This window comes from Sphaerodactylus townsendi, linkage group LG09 (genome assembly GCF_021028975.2).
Source record: "Sphaerodactylus townsendi isolate TG3544 linkage group LG09, MPM_Stown_v2.3, whole genome shotgun sequence".
Classification (NCBI taxonomy): domain Eukaryota; kingdom Metazoa; phylum Chordata; class Lepidosauria; order Squamata; family Sphaerodactylidae; genus Sphaerodactylus; species Sphaerodactylus townsendi.
In genome coordinates, this window is record NC_059433.1 from 57,402,331 (window position 1) to 57,429,131 (window position 26,801).

Genomic DNA, 26,801 nt, shown 5'->3' on the forward strand with positions numbered 1-26,801 from the left:
CACTCTTAAAGTTCTGTAATTTCGAAGTTGTTCATTACTTTTGTTTTCTTGATGTTTACAGAGGCATATCTAGGATGGGACAGCCAGGGCACACGCCCTGGGCACCACTTGAGGGAGGAAGCCCTCAGCTGCCCAGCCCAATCCGCACCAAGAACTCCATTCTCCCTGTCCAGTTTTAAACTGGGCTCCACTTCCAAAGTCCACGTGGACTTCAGAGACAGAGCCTGCAGTTCGACACTGTGCTCAGCCTGTCCAGGTCCAGCTTTATAGTGCTAGTTTCACCTCCAAACTCATGTGGACTTCAGAGACAGAGCCAGCCTGGCTTGGTCCATCTTTATACTGCTGGCTCCACCCCCAAAGTTTCACCTCTGAAGTCCGCTAGCAGTATAAAGCTGGATCAGAGTCATGATCAGTATAGCTCTGAAGTGGCTGGTGCTAGTTTGCCTGCTCAGAGTCAACAGTTGGCATCAATGGATAGGAAAAAGAGCAATCACTCTTCAAAACTTTGTTCCAGGTACCCCAGGCATTCTCCTCCTTTATTGCCTGTTGAACTATTGGAGGACTCAGATGACTCTTACCATACCGCCATGCCTTCTCTAGAGGATGAGCTAGGGCAGCTTCTGAATGTATCCCCATCAGAAGACTATTCATTGTATTCTGAACATCTGATTAGAATGGCTAATGCCTTTAAAAATGTCATTTCAGACCCAGGATGCTACCTGCAATGACCTAGTTGTGGATGTGCTTCATGATTCAGCTAATTACCAGTTGCCCTTCCCATGTCCCAAGCCTTTGTAGATCTGGCCAAGAGAAACTGGGAAAAGCCTGCCTTGAAGAAGTTTGAAAATCTTTATTAGGTGCAACAGGATGGGTGCAAGTTCTTGTTTGACACCCTCCTGCCAATTCTATGGTGTCTGAAGCACTCCCCTCTAGGTCAAGGTCAGGTTCAACAGCGTCTCCAAGATAAGGAGGGATGCAAGCTGGATAATATGGGGTAAAGTTATATGCCAAGACTTCCTTAGTCATGTGGATATCAAACTGTAGCTATTATGAGTTGTTATCATGTGTATTTGTCGGACAAAATGTCAACTTTGCTGGATCTGATCCCTAATGATATGCAACCTGTTGTCATAGCTATGCAAAAGGAAGGTGCTAGACATGGTCACTTGCAGATAAATATAGGCAGACATATAATGGATGCTGCTTCCAAGGTCATGGCTTCAGCCATCATCTTTAGATGTCACTCCTGGATGAGAGCATCAGCCCTTGACCAAGATATTAAGGCCTCGCTAGAGGATATAGACTTTGATGAGTGTAATCTGTTTCATGAGCAAACAAATGATGTTTTGCACAAATGCAAGAGATCTAATATGACTGCTAAGTTGTTGGGCTTTACATCTAAACCTTCTCAGTCTTATTGCCCCAAATATCCACACAGATAGTCATTACTATCACAAGCCTGCTCCCTGCTATTATCAGGGTTCTTGTTACCAACCCCGTAATGGGCAGTCTTTTTTGCAGCCCAGGGGTGATAAAAATTTTGCTTCAAAGGGCAAGCAGTGTTTCTCTTTCCCCTCAACTTGCTCAGGGAAAGATATGTAAAAATATCTGACTAGAAGGTCTTCTGGTTTCCCCACAGTGAAACTTGATTACTTCTGTTAGTTAGCTTGTTTCAGTAATAAAGAATGGTTACAGATTGGAGTTGTTTTCCATCCCTTCCTTCACTGAGTCAGAATTTGCTTCAGGTGAACCACCTCCTTTGTTGTGGGAGGAGCTTGACATCTTGCTTGTAAAGGGGCAGTCACTGAGGTTCCTCTGTCAGAATACCATCTGTGTTTGTGTTATTTTTTTGACAAATAAAAAAATCTGGGGGGAAGCATTCAATCTGGGATTTATGACATTTGAATAAGCACCTCAGGGTGTGAAGGTTTAGGATGTTATCCTTGTTGGATGTCCTGCCCTTTTTGAGTCATGACTCCTAGTTTGCCATTGTGGACTTAAATGACACATAATTTCATATGATTATAGGAAATTTCTTTGTTTTAAATGAGGGGATTGTTATTTTCAATTTACTGTGCTCTCTTTTGGCCTGACCTTGCGTCTTTACGAAATATGTAGCAGTGGTGTTTGGATATCTAGTTACTTTGGAGTTTCAAGTACTCCCATATTCAGATGATTGACTGATAGTGGGGTATTCAGCTGAAGACATTCAGACCCAGGTCTCTCTGATATGTGAGACACTGGAGAACCTGGGCCTCCTGATCAATACTAAGAAATCTCATTTAATTCCCTCTCTGTCCCTGGAATTTATTGGAGCCTGTTTGGACTTGATGGTTGGTAAGGCATTTCTCCCTGTGTATTGGGCTTAGATTATCATGGCCCTGGTGAGAAAGTTTCAATCTAAGAGGTGACAGCAGACCTTAGAGATACAAAGGCTGCTAGGCCTCATGGCTTCTACGACAGCAGTATTACCAATCTCTAGACTGACTTCTGCTTGCTACAGAATTGATTCATCAGGCATTTTGAATCACTGATGGGATCTGAGCATCAGGCATTTTCCAATGCTAGGTCTGTGATTAAACCCTTGGGAGTAGTGTGGCTTGTTAGATAATTTGTTGCAGGGGGTGCCTTCCAGGATACCTTCATGTGATATTCAAGTTTTCATGGATGCCTCCTTCCAGGATTGGGAGGCTCACTGTGGGCACAACTCTGTTCAAGGGAACGTTCAGTAGTGGAATCATCTTTGTATATCAGTGTTCTCGAAATCAAAGCAGTGTTCTCGAAATTCACAGCACTTTACACACACACACACACACACACACACACACACACACACACACACACACACACACACACACACACACACACACACACACACACACACACACCCACCAAAGTTTCTTGAGAGAACCTTCCCTGCCCTCATTGCTAGCAGCCAAAGGTAAGGAAGTTGATAATGCAGTGAGACTTCGCTATCAGTTGGCTACTGGGATAGCAGCCAGAGTTTTGGTAGTGACGATGCAGAATGAACGACAGTCAAGACATTCCAGACTTCACTGGTTGTACACATGCCTTGACATAGTTCCATTAACTATAGGTAAAATAAGCAATGGCTTCACTTTATGTTCAGATTGTCCCGCTATGTTTAAAAAGCTCAACCTCTACAGATTTTTAGATTAAAAAACAGGTTTTAGCTCTGTTTATGAGATGGTATCAACATAGTCGTCAATTAAAAATTGCACAAAATTGAGAACTCAATTGATATCAAATGATACACTTTTTAAAATGTAAATTTTTATATTCCCTGTATGTGAGAAGACTGCCTTAAACGCTTCCTTAAGAATCTAACTGTGATGCTGTCAAAACACAAATAAGGAAGCTACTGAAGATTATTAAGTACTTTTTGACTTCCACTTGGTCTTTTCAGGAATGTGGACAGATCACTGGTTTATTAATGAGGTGTATTATTTATTTTTATGTCGCCTCTCCAGGAAGTTGCTGAAGGCATCTCACAGAATGCAAAATAATAAAAACAAAACATTAAAAGATAATAACTGAAATCCAGCAATAAAAACCCATCCCATCATACAAACCTAAACCACAAAAACAGATCACTGATAGCTTAAAATATGTTTCCAGGCTTAAAATAGTATTAAAAGATCAACTCCTTAATTAAAAATCTGAGTGGACAGTATATTTGGTCTGGTGCCTCAACAGGAGGGGTATTCATAAGCAATGTACCACTACTGAAAAATCTCTGTCTCTGCCACATTCCTGAGATCTATAGACAGGGGCACAGAGAAGGCTTGTGATGGCTGGACAATAGAGGAGGAGGCAGTCCTTCAAATACTCTGGCCCCAGGCTATTTGCATTGCAATGGCAGCTTTGACTTTCAATGGAAGCACATTACAATAATCTAACCTGGATGTAATCAGAGCATAGATCATAATGGCCAAATTATGCTTTTGGAACTCCAGATTGCTTGTCTTCAGTTCTCAGACTATTCCGACATGGGTGCAGTCTCCTCAACGTAAACCTCAGGTAACTTCTTTCTGATAAAAATAAATCATTTACATTTTTTATCAGGGAATGTTAGAAGAATTTTATAATTGTTCAGTCCTTTGTCAATTAATATGCATCACAGTCTCACATAAAGTGATATGCATTTTGTTAAGTGAGGAACTCTTATGGTATCTGTCAATACTTGCAACAAGTTTGTTGTTATAACTGAGAGTCACAGTATTCACCTCTTTATCATAACAAGGTGAAAAGCAAAGAGCTAGGTGAACATGTTTCTGTTATCTGGATAGCACTGTCAGTGTTCTCCTTCCCGTTTAGTTAAATATTCAAGCAAAAAGTAGTTGCACAGTAACATATTTAAAATGAGGTAGATAGCACTTTCTGCAATTGTTTTTGTCTCAAAAACTGTTGAAAAAACAACATATGTTTAACTTACTTCGGCTGATTTTCTGTTTATAGGAACATTTAGTAGATAAAGCTTTGTTTTATAAGTTGCATAATATAGCGTGAAGCCTGTTTGTAGATTCATGTTCCACACTTGGCAACTTGTTTTGAACACAGTGAATTGTACATGTGTAAACTCAGGTGTGTAGGAAAGCACCATTGTCTTTGAATATGAAATAATACTTTCCTGCTTCAGAGACTGAAAGGTCATTGGCCCTTTCCACACAGGCCAATTAAACGAGGATAAACCCAGTAAAAAACCCAGGTTGGGGTGGGAACTTCGCATGGATCCTAATCCTAATGCAGATCCACTTCGCATGTTCCCCCCACAACTCGGGTTTTTCGACAATCGCATTTTGTGCGATTCTTTCATTTTAATGTAGCTGGCAGCCGAGCAAACTGCCACAACTGTGAGCCATGTTAAAACAGAGAATCGCACATAATGCAGTTCTTGAAATCCCCTTCCCCAGATCCCATCTGCAGAGCCAAGCAGGGAAAACGGGCCATATCATGGCCGTGGGGGGTCAGTACTGCCTGCAGGGGGGGAAACGTAGGCAGGAAGGGGGGAAGCACCTTCATGCGAAGGTGCACAGCCCAGCCAACACCCATGCAAAGGAGCGAGGACAGGTTCATATAACCCACCTTTCCCCCGCTTTTATTGGCCCGTGAGGAAAGAGCCATTGTGAGCACAACTTAAGTGAGATTTGTTGTAGTACCCCCAACTTTGAATATCTTATTTTAAAGGTGTTAGCTTTGTTTTTCCTTAGTTTTGGATAGTTAATAGGGAAGAAATTCCAGGTGACAATATTTTAAAATATAAGAGAATAATAATATAATGGTGATAAATGTATCAGATCATCAGTAACCTGTCTAAACAAGGTTTTAACTTTCTACCTAAAGTTTGCAATATTGGGACTCTGACAGGCCAACTGGGGAGGAAACTGGAGTCCCAACAGAAAAGGCTCAATTGATTTAATGTGGCCATCAGAATGAGCCTAATCAAAAAGTCTTCTAGATTGGGTTGTAGTTTGCATAATCTGGTGATGGTGACTACAGCTGTCAAATTTTGCTTTGGTTGTTCTTGGTTCTAATGAAAAAGGGATGGTATTTCTTCTGTTTTTGTCATTTCCCAAGTAAAACACTTTGTAATTTTTTTACTGAAAGTTTCCTAACCCAGTTCCCTTTAGTTCACTCACTCCCAGGATTTCATTGTTTAAATGTTCCACTTCTCATTTTATGAGTTCAGGTTTGCCTTGATTCATGCTTCTCATGTTCCATGTTCCTATTCAATGTATGAAACAGCTTTGGACTTTCATCTTGCATCCATTCACATCAACTATTGAATGTCCTTTCACCTTTAGTCCAGTTGTGACATTAAGTGTGGAGCTATTCATATTTGTCTTCAGCTCTTTCCCAGTAGCTGATTGAATGTCATCTGACCTGAAGATCCTGTCTTCTAGTTCTATATCTTTTTTTTCCATTTTGGATTGTCTTATAGAACTTTGAAGTTAAGAAATGATCAGAAGTGGTTTACTATTGCCTTTTTCTGTGCAGTGCTAATCAAGGTTAGCTGTACTGGCACTGCTGTTATCTTTGTAAGACACAGACAGTCACTTTCCACATCTTCCACTCCAGTGTCACCACACTTTGCCAGTGTCTTTTTGCTGCCCAGTAGCTAGCCTTCAAGGATTCCTCTGCCTCCATCACCATTGGAACTATCTGTTCTCTTCTGCAGATGTGGCCATTGATCCCTGAAGGAGGTAGTTGCACCTTTGTATGGTGTCTCAGCTGTGTACATACCACCTTGAAATGACTCTGCTAGGAATTCGGCCTCTTGACCGAGTCTTCCTGATTCAACAAATGTTGTATGTTCAGGAGAAATGTTGTATGTTAAATACTTACAACTTGTTCAAGAATGGGCAACATTTTGAAACTTCAAAGCAAATGTGTATGAAGTAGAAACCTGTACATTCAAATTGCTTAGAAAATATGAATGTTATGGTGCTGGCAGTGTTAGCTGTCCGCTGCTCCTTCTATCAGCAGCAGAAGAAAAAAAAATTAAAAGTAATGGCAACTTCATCACTGTGTCAGTTCCAGAGAAAACCAGAAGTGACACAGGGTAGCTCTAGGAATTGTCAGAAACACTGAACCCAGAAGACTGAAATGCCTTTGAAAAGACTACTTCAAGAAAAAAAAATTATTTAATTCCTCAGAATTATTTGTAACAAGTCTGAAGGCTGAGCATAACGTTGTTTATTAAATAAACTGCAAAACTGTGAAAGCTATTCCATGATAGGATTTTTAAAATTATATCAAATATGTGGAGTTACAAGCAAGTGCAAAAAGTACATTTTTGTGTTTTTCACAAAGTAGAAATGTCTACACTTGCTGCTAAATGAGTTATTTTTTTAAGAGTATCATACATTAAATGGTATTGATTATGTATCAGACAGAGTAAACTGATAACAGCAATGTCCACTGTAAAATTAAATAGCATTACTGAAGAAAGTACCATGTGGCTATTTAGGGGAGTGATGAGGCCCAGTAGTCTGGTATGTGGGTATTAATGTGAGCCCCAGGTTTTCCACACATGATTAAAACAGGCCATCTGTTCTTTGTTACATAGTTACAAAAACAGCTTTTCTCTGAAAGATTTAGGATACTGACCCTAATAAGTACTGAAATATTTCTGAATACCTTTCAACTTTTTAACAGTACCTAACCCCAAATTATTTTTCTACCTATCAAGCAGCATTATTACCTGTGTGTTCTTTCCTGCATATGCAAAATTATGCCTTTACTAATTTAAGCAACAATAGTAAAATTAATTTGTGGTTGAAGGAAGCCATTGACTTGTTTTTTTTCTGTAGCATGTCAGTTATGAATGAAGTGGGATGGAGTTGGGAATTATGGCACTCTGGGTAAAAGAATTATATAAAAGTGTGTCTTGGAGACAATGTGTGAAGGAAAAAAAACTTTCAAGACTTCTCCACAAACCTTGAAAGTAATGGGGGCTGGTAGCTATGCATGTGTGCTCTTTCACTCTGTGACCAAATGGTTGGCAGGGTAGTGGGTGCAACTGTGAGAACTCTGTTTGGACTGAGAGTTGGACTGAAAAAAAGCAAGTGATTCTTTTAGTCCCCTTGCAGCTTAATGTACTGTGGGGGAGCACATTGAAGTTATCATTAGAGAATATATGCTTCTGTCTCTACTCCCCCAAGCTTTACATTATAAGGAGAATTATTGTACAAAAGGAGAGTTTGTAAGGTGGCAACCAGGTCTCAGTCTCTTTGGACAGGAATAATGGGTTCCATTGGGATTCCTTTTGAACTCCATTCATGCCATTGGAAAGTGGAAAGCTGAAAGTTATTCTCCCACAGCACACTATCTTTTAGAAATAATGTTAGGGAAGAATTTTTAAAGTTTGTTTATATAAATGATCTTGTTTGGCTTGAAATCCTGCATAAGTTCCCTTGTGTGTTTGTAATTTAGTGGCACTGTTATATACAAAAATGGGCAAGTCAGAGAGGAGACAAGAAAAGAAAAAGGGAAAGGGAGGCCTGCAGGCTGCAAACCATCACTGACCTCAGTCATAGGTGAGGTGAATAACTTTATTGTTTTAGCCATTGGCCATAACAAAAATAGAGACAATACAGATTAAAATAAATACAAAATTTGCCATATTATAGAAGTCTAAAATTGACAAAAGACAATCATTACAAAAATGACAAAACAAAAATAAACAAAATAGCCTGGATTAATGCACCACAGATAATTACCTAAATTTTATTCCTAATGTTAACTGATAAGAAAATTAAGGACGCAACAGAATAGGTAACACAAGGAAAAAAATCAGCCAAGAAAAATTGGATTCGGCCTCATCCGAGCCTGCAGGGTTTGGGGTCACTGAGCTCAATTTAGAAGAAACATCATCATACAACCAACAATGCAATAGATAATATACTAAGTTCTCAACCTGATTAGTTACACACATAAGCGGGAATCCAGTGAGGTCTTACTGAACCTACCCTGTAGATATGCAAAGGGAAAAGATTGAAATGTGCCGCTAATAAAGACCTTCCTTAGAATAGGATTAAGCAGATCCATTAGGTATCTAGAAGAGGATTTATGACACTTACATCTAAGATACCACAGAGAATATTTGGATTTCTGGATCAAAATTATATCCTGTTCCATATAATTCTCAAATGCTTGTGCTTGGATTGTACTAAAGTTCCAAGACTTTATTTCTTCTAATGAAGTCATACAACTGCAAAATGGGAGCCATCAAAACTGACCAATAATTCCCATTCTTATAGAATTGATAACTTTAGTTTGACCAAATGACAACAGGATAAGTTGACTAATTTAGTGTAATATTTCAACAGTCTCAGATGAACCCTCAAAGTAATTGAACATAGCCCCATCTTGGTTTATAAATGAGCAGCTGGGATGTTCCTGATGAAAGAATTTTGAATAACTTCCAACTTTTCAAGGGATTTCCCATTCCAGCTCCAAGAGGAGCTGAGGCATGACCTTCTTCTGAAATGCTTTAAGCACTGGAGATATAAGCTGGCCACCTTTAGAGTAAAAAACATTAATAGTAACACATGTTTGGCATGTGGAAGAAATACCAGCATTTAAATGAGCCTTTCAAGTCTTAGGCATTTGAAAAGTAACGACAAGATATTTAAAAGAACATTTTTCAATTGTTTCATTATTGATGGACCTGTTATATTAAAGTATGGAATTGCCAAAAATACTATTTTGGTTTTGTTATAGTTAATTTTTTTGATGCTGTGAATCACAATACAAAGATAGTCTTGTTAGCATTCTGCTAAAGCCTACTCTAGTGAAGGATAAGATGACCATGTTGTTGGCATACAGCAGGAGACATTTTCCAGCTAGCTGAGAAGGGTGAAATGGACCCCTGATAATCCAAGCTCTAAACTATATCATTCACATAAAAAGTTAAACAAAAAAGATGCTAAAAGGCAGCCCTGTTGGACCCTACTACTTGAGGGGATTGGATGTATAAACTGGTCTTGAGTTCATGCTCTAATCCTAACCATGAGATTTGAATTCAGTTATCTCAAAGGTTTTACCAGCCTCCTATCATTGGTACTGTTGTTTAGCTTCTGATTCTATAGAATCAAAGGCTGAAGATAGTTCATTGAACACAGCGAATAACTGGCATGCAAGTTTTTGGTGTATTTTTGAATCATGGTCAGGCAATGATTGATTGTGCTGTGTCCCTCTCTGAATTTGGCTTGTAGCTGATTTGAGGAATCTGCCTACTTTACTAATTTATTAAGCAGAAAGCATGTATGCATTTTGGAGGAGACATCCAGAAGACTGATTGGACAATAGTTTGCTGGATCCTCACAATTGCCTTTTTGTAACGAGGAAAAATTATGCTCTGCTTCCAATTTGGAGACATTATACATGTATTGTTAGTCTCAGAAAACAATGAGACAAAAATGGTGCATCACCAGCAAACATTCACTTTATATCATATCTTTTCCAGGGACTTTATTAACGGTTAAGGAGTCAGTCAACAGACAGCCCCATCCAACCTGGAGGCAGCAGGATGTGGTGCTGCTCTGGTAGCACCCCAGCACCTCCAATAGGGCTTTCAGACGTTGCAGGGAACTTGGGAAAGCTCCAAACTCCCCTGCCACTGGAAAGCCCCATTGGATTTAAAGTATATAGCCATCAAAATGGTGGCATATTTCCAAGGGCCCGTGTACCACCAACTGGCCCTAAACCCTAGGAGGAAGTTAAATAATGTTGGCTCCACCCCCAGGAATGCCCCGGCCCACTCGCCCCCACACTGATGTTCAAGTAGGACACCTGTACAGTTCTGCCACAGCCCGAACTTCCGTAGTTCGTGGTGGCGAGGCAGCGGGATGTTCTCCCTCCGCCAGGATAAGTGCCCCAGAGAGGGTGAATCTGTTGGCCCAAGGTGAGCCACTCCCTTGAGCCCTTTCAGCAACCCCTTTGGATGGGGCTGTAGGTGTACCCAGTTGTAATTGGATCCCAATGAGGAAGGGGTTCCAAATTGGTTTAGTGGCATAATCTGAGTAAGAGCCCCAATATAAAGAAGAAAAGTGATTAAAACCAAGATTCGGTAGAGATATTGAGATTATGATGATCACATTTGCCAGTCTTTGTACCTTGAACTATTAGTTCCCAAAATCTTTTGTCTTTTTAAAAAAATTCTAGAATTCAGCTCCTCCCATTGGGAGATATTAAAAGAATGTTTTTATTTTCTCAGGAGAAACATAGCATGAGCGAAACTATACTGATTGGACTGATTTGGTTAATCTGACTTTATTCTGTAGTGTACAAAGTAGCTGTCTTCAGTGAAAAGCCTGGTGGAGTATCTCTGTTTTATAGACCCTGTGGAACTGCATCAGATCCTACAGGGCCCTGGTCTCACTTGACAGAAAGTTCCACCTGGCTGGGGCCAAAGATGAAAAAACACAAAAACAAAAAATAAAACCCAACCCTGGCTCTGGTTGTGAACAGTCGGATAATCTTTGTGCCAAGGATCACCAGTAAATTCATCCCATCTGAACAGAACAGGGATGTGGGGGGGAGGGATATTGAGAGAGGCAATCCTGCAGATATGAATGTCCCAGACTGTTTAAAGCTTTAAAGGTTAGAACCAAAACCTTGAATTTGATTCAGTACTCCAACTGAGGCCAGTGTTCTTCCTTGCCAAGCTTGCTCAGAGTTTTGGGCTGGGTTGTAATCAATATTCCAATGACATCCAGCTATATCTGTTCATGGATGGCCCACCGGATGCCACCCCAGCATTATTGACTAGTTGTTCAGAGGCTGTGGTGAAGTGGCTAAGATAGTCGGCTGAAATTAAATCCATTGAAGGTTCTATGACTGGGTCAGGGAGACTGGGTCAGGAGTGCCAGCTTCCTACTGTTGATGATGTGACGTTAACACCAGCACCATCTCTCAAGAGTTTGGGAGCGAGTTTGAATGCCTTATCAATGGAGTCACAGGCCAATAATATTGCCAGTGTGGTCTTTTTATACCTCCACTAGATCTAGCACCTGGCCCTCTACCTATCTAACCCCAACTCTGCCACTGTGATCCATACAATGGTCACTTACAGATTACTCGACTGTAACTTGCTCTACGCAGAGCTTCCTTTGAAACTTCTCCAGATACTCCAGGTAGTCTAGAACACAGTGGCACAGGTCTTACTGGTACCCGAAGGAAAACTCAAATCCAACCAGTGCTCTGCCAGCTTCACTAGCTCTAGGTGAAAAACTTTCAAGCCTCTTTGACCTGCATTGATTGGAGAAAATCAAGATATAAATAGTTAAAATAAATAAATTAAAATATAAAATCACAATATGAAATAAAAGTTGATAATCCAACTAATAAAGATCAGAAGATGCTAATTGATAGAATTAAGAAAAGTTGAAGGAACCAATGAACTTCAGAAGGTTGAGCTAATATAAAGAAAGATGAAGGAAGAAATCCAGTAATCCATACAAAAAAAATACTTTGATCCACAACTGTGCCAACAATTAAGAAGCAGAAGTATTGAAAAGGAGGCAGAAAAGTGAACGAGGATGAAGTATAAGACAAAGCAGAAAAGTCACTGTGAGAATATGAACTGCATGCCCTAATGAAAAATAATTTGGCTTGTAAGAAAAAAAGTATAGTGTAATTAATAAAATCATAGTGTAAATTTTCAAAATGACCTTTGGTTTTATACCAAAAGTGTTTGGCCCTAGCACTTGGCCCTAGAACTTTTTCAATAATAAAAAATTATTATTTTATTTAATATCTCTCCCTCCTGGGCCTTAGCCAGGCTCAGGATGGCTAACGTGCATGTTAAATAATTACATAAAAAGATTTAACACAAACAATTAAAAGCATATCAGTGACAAGAATGAAAAAAAAAAGCCAAAGTATGGGAGTTAAGTAGGATGTATAGATAGTAGAAGAACTGAGAATATAATACAGCAGAGATGAGAAACAGAAGCTCTGAATTACTGAAAAAGTGAAAAGAAGGAACTATACAAAGAGAATTCCCTAAGGACCCGCTAGAAGACTTGAGCAAAATATAAAACGTGAAAGCTCCTTGAAGCTAAGAACAAGGTCCACAATATGATGTGCCCAGAACATGTAGTAGGGTCTGTCTGGAGTTTGTGTGAGAGAGAAGTGGGATAGAATGTGGAAAGGAATTTAAATCTCAAAGAAGAAGAATTAAAATGTCTAGGAGGGCAATAAGTATCAACAAGATTAAAAGAGACAGAAGCTAAATGACACTTCAGTAGACAAGAGCAAACCCCCTGATCCTGAAGAAGATGTGAATATAAGAAAGAAATTGTCTGAATAAAATGTCTGGATGGAATTGTATTAAATGGGGAGAGAGTCTGGACACAAAAGTTAAAGCGACACCTTTCACACTTTGGGCCTTAGTTCGATGCTTGGCTGACACTTTGTCATAAGGCTTATGAAGGAAAAATCCAGTATGCCCAAATGGTGTGGTGATTTTTTAAATTCAATCTCGATTAATGATCTGGTCTTATGCAAACTGAATTTTCTGCATAGACCCGATGCAAAATTTCATACGTGTGGATTACCAGCCCAACTGGAAGTGGAGCTCATGCACTTCTATAGCCTACATGTTTGTCCAGACCACCCAAGAGGTAGCTAGCTGTTTTGGGGGTTAGAAAATGAATCTAAATACATCATGAAAACACTCACACCTATGAGAATGGAAAATAGATTAAGTGACAAGAAAAGAGAGTGAGAATTAAAACCTGTACAGGAATGGCTTCAAGGAAGAGGAATATTACTAGAAAAGAGTATTGAATAAATGAGCGCAAAAGTCATGTTTATTGCTTTATCTCAGATATACATAAAGAATGGCCACAATGTAGTAGGGCTTATGCACTAATTAGTATTCAAAGGAACATACACTGGAAAAATTAAAGTTTTATCAATGAAAGGTTTAATATTTACAGGTTGAAGAACCACCCACATATGTTTCCCCTTCTCAGTGTGTTTTTCAAATGGTTTGTAGCATCTTGTCAGCTTGTTATTCTTTTAATTACTAATATCCTGGTGGCAAACAGGTCCATGCACTTATTAGTTGTTCATTTCATTTGACTGCAATAATAAATGGATAATTCTGCACATTTACTGTTCTAACTACATGTGTTCTGTTGTGCCCATCATATTTGCTTGAGTTCGGGTGTGCTAGAGAATTATCAATAACACTGAAGAGCTACGTTTTCTGTCGTACTTATTGAGTCACTCATTTGTATAAGTGAAACATTTTAAGTGAAACTCCTTAAGTGAAACATGCCCCTTCCATGATACCAGGGCTCCTTGTACCTGCAGAAGGTTTGTTATACTAGAAAAAAACCTCCACTATGGGTAGGGTAGAAACTTTGGAACCAACTCACAGTAGTAACTCCCTCTCCAAAATTGTTCTGTAATGCTGCCTCCTTAAATAGAGGGAAGCTTTCACTTTAATAAAATAAATATTTAGATAGCTTATTGTAACTTTTAATTTTTAAAAGAATATTTTAAAAATATGGACAGTGATATGCTTTGTTTATTAGAATATTTGGCTGGATCAACATATTTGCAGGATCAAACTCAGCATAGTTTTTTTCTAGACTATAATATTTTTTTTAGCAATGCCCATCATTAATTAAGAGAAATGTATTCTAAATGGTACTGTTCTTGTCTGTAGGAATTGAACTTATGCATTTTTCTGTGGTCTATCATTATTTCAAACACATCATTCTGAAAACCCTTATTGTTTTCCCCTTTCTAGCATTCTCCATCAGAACCCTTCCTGGAGAAGTCAGTGCCAGACATGACTCAGGTTAGCGGACCGAACGCCCAGCTACTGAAAAGTGATGATTATCTATCATCGATTGAGCAACAGCCTCCCCAGCAAAAGAAAAAGAAAAAGAAAAACAATCACGTTGTTGTAGAAGGTCCCAATAAAGGATTTGGTAAAGAAGGCTTTCCTGGTGGGCTTGATGGCCAGGATCCTACCAGGAAATTGCTAGACTGTTCCCAGGAAGAGAAGAAGAAAAAGAAAAAGCCCAAGGTAAAAAAAGAACCGAAGGATCCAAAAGAACTGAAGGAGAAGAAGGAGCCTAAGGAACCCAAGACTCCCAAAACCCCTAAGATCCCTAAAGAGCCAAAGGAAAAGAAAGCAAAAAACACCACACCAAAACCCAAGAGCAACAAAAAGGCGAGGTATGTAAGAAATTTGAAGGATTAATGTTCCAATTAAATACAATTTTAAAATGTATTGTCGAAAGCTTTCACCGTCGGATTCAACTGGTTGTGGTGGGTTTTCCGAGCTGTGTGACCGTGGTCTGGTGGATCTTGTTCCTAATGTTTCGCCTGCATCTGTGACTGGCATCTTCAGAGGTGTATCACAGAGGGAAGTCTGTTACATGTACAGATGCAGGCAAAACGTTAGGAACAAGATCCACCAGACCACGGCCACACAGCCCGGAAAACCCACCACAAACAATTTTAAAAGCTCTTTTTGTTATAGAATGAGGGAAGGAGATGTCACTTGATTTCTTCTTTCTACTGGAGGCGGGGGATATCTTGATAGGGTGTCTTCTTCACCAATTGCAAGGAGGCAGGAACTAATTAACGAAGTAACGCCTTCTTCCTGTGAGGTCACGACTCCTTCTAGCCTCAGTATTCTTTCCTGCCTGCAAGGAGTGCATGCGTTTGTGCTTAGCTCCTTAAGGATCTAGCACGTAGGAGCCTTGTGTTGAGTTTGTGTGTGTACTTGTTTCTTGGTGTTTTGTGTCACTTCCCTCCCCCGCTTAGTGTGTGAAACGTTTAGGGAAAAGAGGAGTGATTAGGTTAGACACATTCGCGCCTAAAGCGCCAGGAGCGAGAAGCTCACTACGATCCCCGCCGCACACGCGGTTCCCGCCAAGATGTCGACCGGCTCTTTCACACCCCCCAGGGAGGGATTCGGCCGCTCCGCTGCAGAGGGGACCAGATCGAGCAGGGCAAAAACCATTGCCTTCACGGAGGCTCCAGCAGAGGACCTCCGTAAGAAGAAGAAAGCAGCCGGCAAGGACGGGACCGCGCCCGCGAGTAAGCGGCCGCGCGGACCTGCAACAGTTGGGAGCTTGGCGCCTTCCGAAGGCGCAGCCGTTAGCGGCGGCTCTGACACCGGTTCCTCCTACCCCATGCGGGATTCGGAGTCCCCGGTGCTCCCCCCTGGGCAAGAAGAACCTGAAGCCCCAGTCCAGGCAACGACCTCATCGACAAGGCAAGAGCCGGGGCCCCGGGGGGAGGGGGCGGAGTCCACAGACCCCAGTTCTCAGCCAGCAACCGCGGCAACGGCAGTCGCGGCCTGGCACAACGCGCCGCCAGAAGAGTTGGCGCTTTTGGCCGAACAAATAGACAAGGCCCTGGAGGCCAGGAAGAGGCGCGCCGCCCCGGCACAGGCAGGCCGCAGTAAAAGCGGCAACCCGCGACCAACCAAAGAGAGGCGGAGGAGAGAGGCGCCAGTACAGGAATCCCATTGAGTTCCCGGAGGAGGAGGAGAACTCCTCCGGCGCGAGGAGCCGAAGTAAAGGAACAGAGGGAGAAAAGGTTCTCTGGCGCAGAGAAGCGGCCATAGAGGCTACAGAGCAGTCCCAAAATTTACTTTAAATTAGAGAGGGACCTCCAACTACTGATCACGAAGTCCATATCAGCTTTGGACCTGCAAGATCAGGAGGGGCAGAAAGACCCCCCAGCAGACCCTGACTCTGACATTGTTCCAGCAAAGCCCATTAAGGGCTTCCCAAAAGGCAAACTAGACTACTTCCCTCCAGACCAGGAAGGGGGCTAGCGTTTTTCCGATCCCGGAATACTTTGTGGAGCGCATTAGAAGAAGAATACAAGCTTAAACCAGCAGCACTTTTACAAAAGCGCTCCACCGTGCGTACAAAAGACCATACCTGGTCCCCTCCCCAATTCCATACAATGTTACAGGCACCAGCCATAGAGCGAGCCGGTGGCAGCTCGCTCCCACTCAGGGGACCCACATGGTGGAGTCAAAGGAAGGAGAGGGAAAGTATTAGAGGTCAGGCTAGATAGAAGGTCGGAGGCAGCCACTCCGAAAGGCACATGGTGGATGGCCGCGGCCATTGGGAGGCCCTCACTTTCCGGCCTCCCACGGTCTCCCAGAGCCAGCATGGCGTGGCTCCAAAGAAGGATCCTGTAAAGGATCCCTGCTATGAACTCTGCCACCAGAGAGAAGTGGAAGGGCCCGAGGTGCTCCTGGCTTCTGCCTTCATAGCGGATGCCGCGCTGGATGCCAGCATCGCTCTCTTATAGCCAGGGACCCATGGCGTCCCACCATGATCGCCAGGCGGCAAACGGCGTGGCTCCGCCCTGGCAACTTAGCGGATGCTGCGGTCAAAAAAAAAAAGCGTGGTGGCGGCCTACCTCCTATTTTGGAGAGGCTTTATTTGGCAAACATCTAGAGCCGGGTACTGAGTGAAACTAAGGACAAAAGAAAGGCAATGCCCAAATCGGTGAGACAGGAGGAGAAAGCCAACACCAACTCCAGAACCACGTTCCGGCTCCAACAGAGTGCTCCCCAGATACTCCGAGGAGAGTCCTCCAAAACCAAGCTGGCAGCAGCAGCAAGCATCAACAGAGCTCCTTTCGGAGACAAAAGCTTCCAAAAACAACGCATAACAAACAGGGGAAAACCATTCAAAGCCAGACTTCCAAAAAACAATGACTACCTAAGACCCCCCAATGTCGGGGCCGTCTATCAGGTTCAAGTCAGCCTGGCAGGGCCCCCATATGAACAGGTGGAGCCAGGGAGGTAGTTCAAAGAAGGCTATGTAATGATAGAGAGTTCGCCATAAGTTTCCAAAACCACCAGTTCATACCATCTCCGTTGGTATAGCCGCGGCCCGGCCAAAGGCCCTCCCTAACCCTCGGGACAGTGGATCTACCTTGTAGAAAACATCCAGGCAATGGAGAGCCAGTGCCACTGCAGGAAGGTTCTTAGGCACTATTATTCACACTTTTTTACAGTCCCCAAACGAGTAATGGGGACTGCAGAGCAATGCTGAGATCTGGGAGGACGAGTCCAACAAAATCAATTCGATTGCCGAGGGTTCCATTATGGAAACTCTCGAACTATATCTCGCGGACCCCTGCAGCTGCTAAGCGGGTCTTGACCTCCCTAGACCCTCACGGGAGGGCGTTACTTGCACATCCGATCCCACCAGGCCCATCGAAAGTTCCTGAAGAAGAGATTTCGCGGTGGAGCCTGCAACACTTCAATACAAAGCCTGGCTCCCATTTTGGACTGGCCACGGCCCCAGAGGCGTACTCAAAGAGATGTAAAGCTTCTAAAGCCCGATAATTAGGTCTGAGGAGGAGGAGGAGGAATCCACATCCATCCCTACTTAAGGCGACCTGTTAATCAAGGTCCAGCTCCAGACAACAAAGGCGTAATCGATGCTCACCCAGAGTGCAGAAAGACATACTGCAAAGCGCACTTGCGGTTCATGGGTCAAGCTCTCGAAAAGGAAGCTCAATCGAACCAAAAAGAAGGGATCCCGAGGCACCTGGGGAGCCATCCTGGACCGCGGACAAAGGACTCACTGTTCATTTCGAAGAAAAAAAGATCCAGAGAATCCAGCAAGCAACCTCGAAAGCCTTGTTAACCGCCATGGGCAACCCGTTGCGCTGCTCAAGGCAGCTCCAACCTCCTGGGACTTTTCATATCGAGTGGTGATGGACTAACCTGGAACCCAGTGGGCCCGATTCCACGCCAGGCCACTGCAACACCTCCTAGCGCATTGAATTTCAATGGGACATAATCCAAAAGCGGGACAAAGAATATCGTCATCCCGAACTCAGTCCTTAACCAGTCTCCGATGGAGGTGGCTAATCAAGAAGGAACCTACAGAAGGGCAATGGCGCTACCTACACGCGGGGAAGCGTCCCCAGTTCTTCACAGATGCCAGCCTGCAGGGGATGGGGAGCCACCTCTACGACCAAAAATACGTTACAGGGAAGATGGGAGGAAAAAGAGACAAAACTTCGCCATCAACATACTGGAAACCAGAGCCATAGATCTGGCCTTAAGACCACTTCCAAAAGGATCTACCGACAACCGTCATTATCAAGGACCAGAACAGCGTGGCGGACGGCCAAAATGTATGTCAACAACCAAGGGGGGGCTCAAGGTCCCGAGGGTTGCGCATCAAAGAAAGAAGGAAAAAGATCTTGTCCTGGGCAGAGGAAAACCTGCTGTCGCTGGAAGCGCCATAACACATCAAGGGAAAGCTAAACAACCAAGCAGACTGGTTGGAGGCAGACCAGCCAGATACAAGAAGAGAGAATGGCGAAGCTGAACCCACGAGGTATTCCGCCTGATCTGCCAAAGAGCAACCTTCGGAACTCCAGAAGTACGGACCTCCACAAGCCTGCGCCCGGAGAATGCCCAGACAGCCAGGTTCTTTTCGAGGTTCTTCCAGCCGACGGCGGAGGAAACAGATGCGATGACGGTGAAGTGGCCGCCGGGCCTGCTCTACGCATTCCCACCATTCCCATTAATCCCACGCCTCCTGAGGAAGATCATCTTGGAGCAGGCAACAGTCATCCTGGTGGCTCCAAGATGGCCACGGCCATGGTTTTCCACCATCCAGGGGCTAGCCAGCGGACAGCCTCTGACACTACCAACAGCCCCAGACTTGCTAATACAAGGTCCGCTATTTCACCCCGATCCAACGTGGCTTTGCTTGACCGCGTGGCGTGTGAAAGGAAAAGACTAGTGCAAAAGGCTACTCGAAAGGGTCACCAACACCATCATGGAAAGCGCACGGAAGAAATCCACTATTAACATTTACAATGCCCCGTGGAGAACCTTAGCCCGCTGGGCGAAATCAGAGACATAGACCGGAGAAACCGGCAATCAAAGACATCCTAGAGTTCCTACAGAAAGGATTTGATCTGGGCCTGCGGCGCTTCGTTGAGGCGGCAACTGGCAGCACTTTCCACGGTGTGCGCGCCTATCAAGGGCAACACCATTGCCAAACGCACCCTGGCGTGAGGCGGTTCCTTAGAGGAGTGTCTCTCAAGCAACCTCGGTAATTCACAGGTTCCCCACCTGGCGATTACATGCAGTCTTGGTGGCACTACTTGAAGCCACCTTCCGAACCCATTCAATCGATACCGCTGCGCTGGGTGAGAATGAAAACTCTGTTCCTACTGGCCATCACATCAGCCAGACGCGTATCGGAACTGCAAGCTCTGTCGTCCAACAGAAAATTCTGTATTTTCCACTCAGACAGGGTGACCCTTAGACTGGACCCGACGTTCAGCCCAAAAATTCATTCGACATTTCATTTAAAACAGGAAATATCAGTCCCGTCATTTCTGCCTAACCCAAACCATCCCAAGGAGAAGCTCTGGCACACCCTGGATGTGCGGCGGGCACTCAAAGCCTTTCTGATCAGATCAGAGCCTTAGGAAAAGCGGGCTGTTCATCAATGTAAAGCCCTCTAGCGTGGAGGGCTTACCTATGTCAAAAGCAGCCATCAGCACCACGCTCAAGGCTACGATTATTGAGGCATACAAAGCTCAATCACTACCCATTCCGTCAGGGGTGACAGCCCATTCCATTAGGAGCGCGGCCGCCAACACGGCCTTCCGAAATTACGCGACAGTGGAGGAGATCTGCAAAGCCGCAACCTGGTCGTCAATCTCATCGTTTGTAAGACATTACAAACTAAACTCCATGGCCGCCTCCGAAGTAGCCTTCGGAAGAAGGGTATTGGAGAATATCATTGGGGACTGATGCTTCCCACCCTAGTTTTGGGGACACTGCTCGGGGAGGTCCCTATCAAGATATCCCCCGCCTCCAGTAGAAGGGTCCATTGAATACTTACTGTGAAGGGCCTTTCTACTGGAGCCCGGCAGGGAATATCTTAACCCTCCCTGGGGGGCTATCAGTCCCCAATGTTAATGCTCCAGTTTAGGTCAGGTTACCGGGGAGCAACTGTTAGTTTATTGTTGATCTGTTCGATGTTCTTGTTTGTCTTCCTGTGGTCCCTGTCATGTGACTGCTTGGCCAAAAAATGGATACTGAGACTAGAAGGAGTCGTGACCTCACAGGAAGAAGGCGTTACTTCGTTAATTAGTTCCTGCCTCCTTGCAATTGGTGAAGAAGACACCCTATCAAGATATCCCCCTGCCGTCCAGTAGAAAGGCCCTTCACAGTAAGTATTCAATGGACCCTTCTTGCGACTTCCCCAATGCTGCATTTTGTTCAGGAAAATATTTTGACCTTGAAGAATGGCTTTGTGGGGGCTGGGGGCTACTTGAGGGAGAGAAAGGCTGTGGGCTGCTTGGGAGCGAGGAAGGCAAGGAAGATCTTCTGAAATTCTCTTTTGCTCTGGGTCTTAAGAATCAGCCCTGACTGGATCCCAGACTTTTTTGGACCATCATTTCCTTGGATCCATAAACTCACCCTCTGTGTTCCTGTCCTCCCTCTATAAAAAGCGTTATTTATAAAAAGCAGTTTGCATAACCACAAAGGAATATAATAACAATGGTTTATTATTAATTAAATAAATAAATAAATAATTAAATTTAGTATACCGCCCTATCCCTGAAGGGCTCAGGGCGGTGTACTTTTAAACCGTTACAATTAATTGTTTCTTTATTCAAAATCCAATTAATCATTTTGATTTGATTTATTCAATAAAAAATGATGACTTTGATCCAGTGATAGCACCTTTCAAAGTCTGATAGTCATTTAGCAAGGATTTTAGATACGAATAAGCATATGTAAATATATTTAGGTACAAATAAGTTCTGAGCCATTCCATCATGATTGTGGGTGGGATTCAGCTTTCTGAGCATGGGTTGTGCATGTCCCACACTCTTCTGTTCATGGGTTGTGCGTGTCCCAGGCTTTTACTCAGTTTGCCAGAATGTACTATCAGCTTTCTAAGCCTGAAAATACATTCTGTTGCATTGGTGATTGTCTGTATTCCAGGGATTGTATCACATTGTTCGATATGGGCTGCCCTGACCTTATCATGGCCTTTCTTTTCCCCCTTCAGCTATGGCAGAACTTTAATCAGATATTTTAGACAGTCTCAGCCACTGTGTGTACAGGTTGATCAGGAGGATTGTATTCATTGCTGAGATATGTGAGTGTATATTGCCTTACTACTCTATTGCCTTGCCATGCTGTGCTGAACAACAACATGGTCTACCATGGAAGGAAGAACCTGATCATATTGACCTCATGGGTTTGACGTGAACGCTAGTGACGTAGTGCCCAGTTTTCAGGGTCCCTTAGTGCATGCCAAATTTCATCATCCTCTCTTTTAGAGGATATAGTTCCAACCACTTTGAAATAAGGGGCTGTGAGGCACCTTCTGATGACATTGTCTCTGGATCCAAGTGGCTTAAATGATTTTGGCCAAGGTGTGTTTTGAACTGGTGATGGCTGTCCAGTTTCAGATAGTCTAGGAAGATATGGATTATAAAACCCATTTTGCTTCAAACCTGGATGTGTGATGTGTTAAACAGAATCAGTCACTGTGACTGATGATCACTGTGTCAGACTCTCGAATGTGGAAATAACAGAGACCGTAGGAAAGTCCCACACTGCTGGGAGAGTGACAGGCAGTTGTGTCCCTATTCATTCTCCTGGATCTTTCTGCAGCTATTGATGGTATTGAATGTAGTATTGTTCTTGAGAGTCTGTCTAGGCTGGGACAGAGAAGCACTGGTCTTTGGTAGTTCCACTTTTACTTGTCCAACTGAGGGTGGTGTTGGCAGACTGATTCTTGGTTCTGTGCCATTTATGCTATGGGATCTTGTCCCGATTCTGTTTAACACTACACAAAGCCACTGTAGATTGGAGTGAGTTGCCCCCAGGTGAGAAAGACGATGTCAGGTTTTAAAGGAGTTATTACCTGCAGCCCTGCAAGGTTGCACTCGTCGGGACTGTTTGATGGGGAGGCGGGGGTGTGTGGGAATTGTTTACTTCTGCATTGCCAAGGAGGGCAGGAGCGCATGGGGAAAGCCTTGCATGTGAATCTTGGAAGGTTTACTTCAGAGTAAGCCAGTGGAGGGTAAGCTTGTAGATCGAGGAAGGGAGGAAGGCCGGGATCATCCTCAGTCATGGTTGTCCCGGCGGGCAAATCCCAGGACATTTGGGGGTAGATTCTCAGAAGTTGTGGCTTTTGGGACCAGGGTGGGAGCCATGTTCAGTGAGGAATATGGCTGTCGAGTCCACCATCCATGGCAGACATGGGGGTCTGTTATTTTTTTAGAGTTCAAAATGTTAAAAATGTGTTCTTTACATAAACAAAATATAATTTTCTCTGTAGCACTCCATGGATTTCATAAGCAACACACTATAACTGTTTATACAAAGCGTAAAGGTAAAAAACCAATGTTTACAGTGTTATCTTCATTTTAAATGTCAAAAAGTATTTGCAGTTCCAACTGTTTTCTTTTCCATGGAAAACAGGTCCATATGGCTCTTTGGGTGTTAAAGGTTGCCGATCCCTGGACTACAGCGATCCATACTTTGCTCACAATCAGATTACTGTAATGTGTCCCAAATGCTGCAGCTATCCTATTGTTGGTGCCCAATACAGGGATTCTGTCACTTCTGCGCTGAAATATCTCCACTGTCCAGCCATCTATTTCCAAACACATTCCAAAGTTCTTGTTTTTAACTTTAACTCTTGGATCTTCTCATCCCATAATATCTGGCCTTCCAGTTAAGAGCTGACTCACAGACCTTGTTTTGTGTCTGCATCTGCAGAGGCAAGTCGTTTTCAGTGGTGGTGCCATGCTTTTGCAATGTCCTTTACCTTGGTCCCTCTGGCATCTATTATACACTAGGCAAAAAGGTTTATTTTTATAAAAACATTTAACTCTGAGGTTTTATCTTTTTGCTATTTTGTAGTCTGTTTTATGTTTATTTTAGGCTGCTCAATTATTGTTTTATCCTTTTTTTATACCTCAGGTAGGTCTTTTGAGAGATTACATATCTGTTTCCTTAAAAAACAAACAAACCAGGGAGCACAGGGACTGCATCTTTCCAATGTAATTATAATATTGGTGGCAAATATAATAGAAACATTCGTTTATCTCAATTCTATTACTGTATCTTCTCAATTTATTGTTGCCTTTGATGCAAACACATGTACATGTTCCTTAATGAGGAATCCTAGATTTTACAAAACATTTTTTAGAAAAGACAGGGAATGTGTGTAGCTAGCAAAATTGCAAATTCCAGGTTTTTCCTTGGGCATCTAGGAATTCAGATTTCAGAAACATCAAAGTCAGAAACATCAAAGTCTAGGAATTCTGTATAGTCTTTTACTCTTGAAAATCTGCATGTGTTTTTGAAAAAAGTATCTAAAGTCATCAAAGGTGTTATAAAACATTCTAAGGAAAATTGTTAATCATCAGTTGAAATGAAAATTATACTAGGTTTCCTTAATGCCCAGTTTAGTCCTGAATCTAACCTTCTAGCTATTACAGTTAATGTACTGGGTCTTATGAGGAGTGACTGCAGGGGCACTTGTGGAGGCAAATCTTTGACACCCTCCCCCAGCAAACCCTGGGCATCTTAAAAATGTGGTAGAGGTTCCATATTTGCAGGAGGATTCAGAACAAAAGCTATAAATTCCAGGGGACTCAGTGAGGAAGGGCAGTGACCCCCCCCCCCACACACACTTTTGCTTGACTGTTTCTTTTAGCACAAGAACAAGACACAATTTTCCCCTGTTTTCTATCTTCAGTGTGTGTTCACCTACACACACATACACTTTTTGAGTAGTGCTGTATTTTTGGGGTGTGCACATGTTTCTGGGGAGGTAAAAAGAGGTGAGAAAGGAATCTTTCTCACATGTTTCATAGGAGTCAATCCAGTATAAATAATTTCAGTAGCATTTTTAGTAAATGTAGGTATGTTATGGTATTATTTCTGTAGCATTATGAAGTTCTCCAGTTTTTAAAAAAATATGTTTGGTCAGTGAACAGTCACATAATGAACAACTATAGAAATTGCTTTAATCATTATCTAATTTAATTCTTTGACTCCATACAAAAATGAACCAGTTAATAGTTACTTTAAAAAGCTTTTTTAAAGGTTGTGATAAGTTTTAACAATTGCAGCAGCTCAACATTATGTATACCACTGTGTATTTTAAGAAAACTTAAAACAGGATATCACTTCAGGAGGCTGCTGCTAAAAGGGAAGAATGGAATGGCTGGAGAGGGATTAGTTAACTTGCTCCCATCAAGACATTTTTCTACTGAAAATTGCTACTTGCTTATAAACTCCCCCCTCCCCCCCCCGATCCCAGGATCCTTGCTTAAACGTCACTACCTATGCCTTTTTATCATCAGGAAACATTATCACAGAACTGCGCTTTTAGTTCCACCCAACAATAGCTAAATTTTCCACAAATATTTTTTTCTTGTTCTCTGTTCATCTTATTTATTAATGCTATTATTGTTGCTATCGTTGTCCAATTTAACTCTCAGTGTGAGACTTAAATTGTTAAACTGTCTGTGCAATCCTAAACAGAATTACATCCTTCTAAATCCACTGAAATGAATAGGTTTATACTTTTCGTAGTATTGGACCAGTGATGTACAACCATGTGCTTACAGCAAAGATTAACTTTCCTTAGCATTGTCCTCTGTGTGTGTTACATTAAACTTACTTTAATCTCAATCTCTCGTTCTAATACTAAATTGGAGTGTTAAATCATAACACTTCTGTAAAAAGATGAGGGGCAGCCCAGTCCAGTGACTGCTGTGGCTGGGGATGGCTCTACCACCGTGCTGCATCCAGAGGGCTTTCCGGCAGCAGGGGGGGTGTAGCCAAACAACAACAACCCTGGATGCCTGAAAGTCCTCCATAGGGGTTCCCACACAGAGAAAGATGGTTCGCCTTCAGCTATAGTCTCCTTCATTCCATGTCTTCCGCTTGTTCCATCCCATGTAGGTCCCTTGTGCTGCAGTGGCACACACAGTAAAACTTTTAAAATAGAGTTTGATATGTTGTAACTTGATACCGATCAGTTTTTATAACTCTGGTCTTAGTGCCATTAAGAAAAACAAATGGAGGAAATAAAGGAAACCCCACCTCCATGAGAATTAACTTGAGGTTTATCAGGCGCTAGTAGCCTGGACTACAAATTCCAAGGCATAAAGACCCAAAGACTGCATCTTGCAAGACACAGACTTTTTGTTTTCCTTTTCCTCAAAGCTCGTACAGAGTTTTCTACATATTTCACACTGGTTGCCAATGTTTTGACAGTTTTATTTGGCTGTTCTGAAGTGTTTCTGCTTTTGAACATGGAAACTGTGAAACCCTGCAGAGAAGTCTTTTGAAAGCATGCAGAAGATTATTGGAAGGCATAGTTCTTGTGGTGATAAGTTCCTGAATTCAGCCAGAAATCTCCCTGAGAGTTGTAGTGAACTCAAGAAAGGGCAGGGTGTAATAGAGAGGTATGTGGTGGTAGCTTGTGGGGCTTACCATATCACCCAAAATCTCTCTTCTCTCACAGTATTTCACGGCAACAGAAATGAATGAGGAATAAATACTAACAAAATGAAAATTAAGGAAAATAACTGTAGAAGATTTCTTCAGAATTTCCATAACGTGGTCAAATAATCCATATGCCGAGTTTCTTGGCATCCTATAATTCTATATGAAATTTGAAACTGAAAAATCGGGACTGGTTTGTATAAACGCTGCTGTTTTTCATTCAACCTTCTGTGCCTTGAATACGGTCCTAGAATGAGAATGGGGTTGAAATAGGATGAGGTATAACTGGTTCATGCAGGCTGGGGATATGCAACCTTATACACCAGTAAAAGGAACAGGAGAAAATGAGCAGTTGGCTCATTGCTTAAGTGATTCACAGTATTGATGCATGTTGAGGAGAAGTGTGACTGAGCGCACTGAAGCCTTGATCCCCTCTTATGAATAATCACCTCTTGCAGGCACAGTATTTAAACATGAACAAACTGAATGTGTGTAAACCTTTATTGGGAAGCTTTGAAAAGCAGCATAAGGGATGGAGTCTATACATGTCCAGCCTGCAATTTAAGGTTTTATTCCTAAACTCTGGTCTTTGTGCCTTTGCCTGCAGAGGTAAGGCAGGTGGCAACCAAAGACAGATTTCTCAGTCATGACTTCTCACCTTCAGAATGCCTCCCCTTTGAGACTCACCTGGCACTGACTTTACTATGCTTTAGAAACCAGGCTAGAATATATATTTTCTCCCTAT

At 42.6% G+C, this 26,801-nt stretch overlaps 1 protein-coding gene across 6 annotated transcripts in view; it reads left to right on the forward strand.

Moving 5' to 3' along the window:
* CHD7 (chromodomain helicase DNA binding protein 7) overlaps positions 1 to 26,801 on the forward strand; it is a 202,266-nt gene that overhangs the window by 86,402 nt on the left and 89,063 nt on the right. For all 6 annotated transcript variants that reach the window (XM_048508624.1, XM_048508629.1, XM_048508628.1 and 3 more), the window contains one exon: positions 14,291 to 14,724. In XM_048508624.1, coding sequence (XP_048364581.1) covers positions 14,291 to 14,724 — 434 coding nt within the window. The remainder of the gene's footprint in view (positions 1 to 14,290; positions 14,725 to 26,801) is intronic.